The 5000-nt window shown below is 50.3% G+C and overlaps 1 protein-coding gene across 2 annotated transcripts in view; it reads left to right on the top strand.

The window, feature by feature from the left end:
* myo10l1 (myosin X, like 1) overlaps positions 1–5000 on the top strand; it is an 81872-nt gene that overhangs the window by 69901 nt on the left and 6971 nt on the right. For both annotated transcript variants that reach the window (XM_036982808.2, XM_036982807.2), the window contains exons 30-34: positions 957–1151; positions 1274–1546; positions 1820–1968; positions 2287–2435; positions 4815–5000. The exon at positions 4815–5000 is cut by the window's right edge and continues 22 nt beyond it. In XM_036982808.2, the coding sequence (XP_036838703.1) occupies positions 957–1151; positions 1274–1546; positions 1820–1968; positions 2287–2435; positions 4815–5000 (952 nt within the window). The remainder of the gene's footprint in view (positions 1–956; positions 1152–1273; positions 1547–1819; positions 1969–2286; positions 2436–4814) is intronic.

Raw genomic sequence — 5000 nt, 5'->3', positions numbered from 1 at the left:
CACACAGAGACACACACAGAGACACACACAGAGAAACACACAGAGAAACACACAGAGACACACACAGAGACACACACAGAGACACACACACAGACACACAGAGAGACACACATAGAGAAACACAGAGAGACACACATAGAGGCACACACAGAGAAACACACAGAGAAACACACAGAGACAGACACAGAGACACACACAGAGACACACACAGAGACACACACAGAGACACACACAGAGACACGCACAGAGACACGCACAGAGACACGCACAGAGACACACATAGAGGCACACACAGAGGCACACACAGAGGCACACACAGAGACACACATAGAGACACACATAGAGACACACACAGAGACACACATAGAGACACGCACAGAGACACACTCAAATACACACACGTGTGTGTGTTGGAACATAGGTCTGTGCAACGTGTTAGTCTTCAGGAAATGTTACTCATTACACACCCACACTGGTACACAACTCAACCACACAGTTATTGTCTCTCCCTCCCTCCCTCTCTCCCTCTCTCTCTCTCTCTCTCTCTCTCTCTCTCTCTCTCCTATCTCCCCTCATCTCTCTCTCTCTCTCTCTGTCCCTCTCTCCCTCTCTCTCTCTCTCCCTCTCTCTATCTCTCTCCCATCTCCCTCTCTCTATCTCTCTCCTATCTCCCTCTCTCCCTCTCTCTCTCTCGCTCTCTCCCTCCCTCTCTCTCTCTATCTCTCCTCTCTCTCTCTCTCTCTCTCTCTCTCTCTCTCTCTCTCTCTCCCTCTCTCTGTATCATTCTCCTTTCTCTCTCTCTCTCTCTCTCTCTCTGTATCACTCTCTCTCTCCCTCTCTCTGTATCATTATCCTTTCTCTCTCTCTCTCTCTGTCTCTCTGTATCACTCTCTCTGTATCATTCTCCTTTCTCTCTCTCTCTCTCTCTCTCCCCTCTCTCTCCCTCCTACCCCAAGGTTGGCTCCAGAAGGAGATGAAGACAGGAACTAAGAGTAATGTTCTGAAGCTGAAGAAACGCTGGTTCGTGTTAACCCATAACTCCCTGGATTACTACAAGAGCTCTGAGCGAAACTCCTCCAAGATGGGAACCCTCGTCCTCAACTCCCTCTGCTCTGTCTTTCAACCTGAGGAACGAGTGCACAGAGAGACAGGTGAGAGAGGGAAGGAGTGAAAAGATAGGACGAGAAGGGAGGAGCGAGTCAGAGGGAAGAAATGGAGGGTGTAGGGGATCGGGGGGTAGGGTCTATACTGATGCCCTTGTTGTCTTTTGTAGGGTACTGGAACATCGTAGTGCACGGTAGGAAGCACTCGTATCGCCTCTACACCAAGATGCTGAATGAAGCTCTGAGATGGATAGCAGCCATACAGGCAGTGATAGACAGCAAGACACCCATAGAAACACCGACACTACAGCTCATCAGAGATATCAAGGACAGCAGTCTGAACCCTGAGGCAGTTGAGCAGACCTACAGGAGGAATCCTATCCTCAGATACACTCAGCACCCTCTACACTCCCCCCTACTGCCACTACCCTACGGAGAAGTCAGTAAGTAGAGTGGACCTTCACAATACAGCCTGCATCATAAACCTGGTACTGTCACTTCCTGGTAATCCTCCTGATACTGTCACTTCCTGGTAATCCTCCTGATACTGTCACTGACTTGAACATGAATGGATTTGATGAGAACTTTTATTTCCTTCTCTCCCCCTCCTCCTTCCTTTCCTCTCCACCATCTCCCCCTCCATCCCTTCCTCTCATCCCCCCTCCTTTCCTATCCCCCTCTCCCACCCCTTCCCCCACCCCTCCTCTCCCCTCCAGTCCAGAGGCAGCAGGGCTATGCCAGTCTTCAGGATGAAGCGATCCGAGTGTTTAACTCTCTTCAGGAGATGGAGACTCTGGCAGACCCTGTTCCTATCATACGGGGGGTACTGCAGACCTGTCAGGACCTGAGACCTCTCCGAGACGAGGTACACACACATGGGCACATACACTCTTAGAAAAAAAGGTGCTACCTAAAAGGGTTCTTCAGGTGTCCCCATAATAGAACCCTTTGAAGAACCCTTTTTGGTTCCAGGTAGAAGCCTTTCCACATGGAACCCAAAATGGTTCTACCTGGAACCAAAAAGGGTTATGGGGACAGCTGAAGAACGCTTTTGGGACCCTCTTTTCTAAGAGTGTATACGGGTGCACATACAGCCATACACACACACACACACACACACACACACACACACACACACACATACACAGGCGGATACACAACACTGTCTTTCCGCTCTCTCCAGGTATACTGTCAGGTGATCAAGCAGACCAATCACGTGCCTCAGCCCAATCAGCCCAATCAGCGGGCTCATTGGCACCTCCTCACCTGTATGAGCTGTACCTTCCTCCCAAGCCGGACCATCCTCAGATACCTGCGCTTCCACCTCAAAAGGTGTGTGTGTGTGTTGTGTGTGGGTGGGTGGGTGTGTGTGGGTGTGTGTGTGTGTGTGGGTGTGTGTTGTGTGTGGGTGTGTGTGTGTGTGTTGTGTGTGTGTGTGTGTGTGTGTGTGTGTGTGTGTGTGTGTGTTGTGTGTGTGTGTGTGTTGTGTGTTTGTGTTGTGCGTGGGTGGGTGTATGTGTGTGTGTGTGTTGTGCGTGGGTGTGTGTGTGTGTTGTACGTGGGTGGGTGTGTGTGTGTTGTGCGTGGGTGTATGTGTGTGTGTGTGTGTGTGTGTGTGTGTGTGTGTGGGTAGGTGTGTGTGTGTGTGTTGTGTGTGGGTAGGTGTGTGTGTGTGTGTGTTGTGTTGTGTGTGTTGTGCGTGGGTGGGTGTGTGTGTGTGTGTGTGTTGTGTGTGTGTGTTTGTGTGTGTGTGTTGTGTGTTTGTGTTGTGCGTGGGTGGTTGTATGTGTGTGTGTGTGTGTGTGTGTGTGTGTGCGTGGGTGTGTGTGTGTGAAGTACGTGGGTGGGTGTGTGTGTGTGTTGTGCGTGGGTGTGTGTTGTGTGTGTGTGTGTGTGTTGGGTGGGTGGGTGGGTGTGTGTGTGTGTGTGTGTGTGTGTGTGTGTGTTGTGTGTGTTGTGCGTGGGTGGGTGGGTGGGTGTGTGTGTGTGTGTGTGTTGTGCGTGGGTGTGTGTGTGTGTGTTGTGTGTGTGTGTGTTGTGCGTGTGTGTGTGTGTGTGTGTGTGTGTGTGTTGTGCGTGTGTGTGTGTGTGCGTGGGTGGGTGTGTGTGTGTGTGTGTGTGTGTGTTGTGCGTGGGTGGGTGTGTGTGTGTGTTGTGGGTGTGTGTGTGGGTGGGTGGGTGGGTGTGTGTGTGTGTGTGTGTGTGTGTGTGTGTGTGTGTGTGTGTGTGTGTGTGTGTGTGTTGTGCGTGGGTGGGTGGGTGTGTGTGTGTGTGTCCCAGGTGTTAGTTTTAACCGGGTTCATTTAGAACCTAACAGACGACTTGGAAAAGCTCAAACCAAGTTTATTCAGCTAATGGGTCAAACAGCTGAACAGACAAAGACACGTTCTCACCAGCACAAGTATATATACCCCACTTTAGGTGAAGTCTCCTCCTCTTCTCTAAACATGATTTGTTGCTAGGCAGGAAGTTAAAGGATGTGGGTAATAAACTGTTCCTTCTCCCTAAAATGTGACCTGATCTGACCTCAGTCCACATTCCTCCCTAATCCACAGCTATCCACCCTTACAGTGACCTCAGCCCACATTCCTCCCTAATCCACAGCTATCCACCCTTACAGTGACCTCAGCCCACATTCCTCCCTAATCCACAGCTATTCACCCTTACAGTGACCTCAGTCCACATTCCTCCCTAATCCACAACTATCCACCCTTACAGTGACCTCAGCCCACATTCCTCCCTAATCCACAGCTATCCACCCTTACAGTGACCTCAGCCCACATTCCTCCCTAATCCACAGCTATCCACCCTTACAGTGACCTCAGCCCACATTCCTCCCTAATCCACAGCTATCCACCCTTACAGTGACCTCAGCCCACATTCCTCCCTAATCCACAGCTATCCACCCTTACAGTGACCTCAGCCCACATTCCTCCCTAATCCACAGCTATCCACCCTTACAGTGACCTCAGCCCACATTCCTCCCTAATCCACAGCTATCCACCCTTACAGTGACCTCAGCCCACATTCCTCCCTAATCCACAGCTATCCACCCTTACAGTGACCTCAGTCCACATTCCTCCCTAATCCACAGCTATCCACCCTTACAGTGACCTCAGCCCACATTCCTCCCTAATCCACAGCTATCCACCCTTACAGTGACCTCAGCCCACATTCCTCCCTAATCCACAGCTATCCACCCTTACAGTGACCTCAGCCCACATTCCTCCCTAATCCACAGCTATCCACCCTTACAGTGACCTCAGCCCACATTCCTCCCTAATCCACAGCTATCCACCCTTACAGTGACCTCAGCCCACATTCCTCCCTAATCCACAGCTATCCACCCTTACAGTGACCTCAGCCGTGTGATTGCATTTTCCCTTACTTAGTAACATTCCAAGCCCTTGGCTCATATCCAACCTTTAACTGACCCCACCATTCACATCCGGTGTATCAAGTCTTTCAAATTACAACCCAACAACTGAAACTGTGGCCCTTCTCATTTCCATAGGATACCTGATGTCTAACAATAACATGTTCTGACAGAAAACATTCTGCATTCCCCTCTCTCCCTCAGTACCATGAACAGGGATATTTCATATTTCAACTTTAGAAGTCAGAACCCATCACAGGTGTAGAGATTTTTATTTGTGTGTGTGTGCTATGTGTGTGTGTATATCATGACTGCCTCTGTGTGTGTTCTCCCAGGGTGCGAGAGCATTTCCCCAACACAGAGATTGAGCGTTATTCTGCTTTTATCAATGAGTCTCTGAAGAAGACCAAGACCAGGGACTTTATTCCGTCTCAGGAGGAGATTGTGGCCCTACTGGTGAGGCAGGAGATGACAACTACAGTCTACTGCCATGGAGGAGGCTCCTGCAAGATCTCTATCAA

This window comes from Oncorhynchus mykiss, chromosome 7 (assembly GCF_057628025.1).
Source record: "Oncorhynchus mykiss isolate SJ-2025 chromosome 7, ASM5762802v1, whole genome shotgun sequence".
Lineage (NCBI taxonomy): Eukaryota > Metazoa > Chordata > Actinopteri > Salmoniformes > Salmonidae > Oncorhynchus > Oncorhynchus mykiss.
Note: the sequence above shows the minus strand (reverse complement) of the source record. Positions and strands in the feature narration are given on the sequence as shown.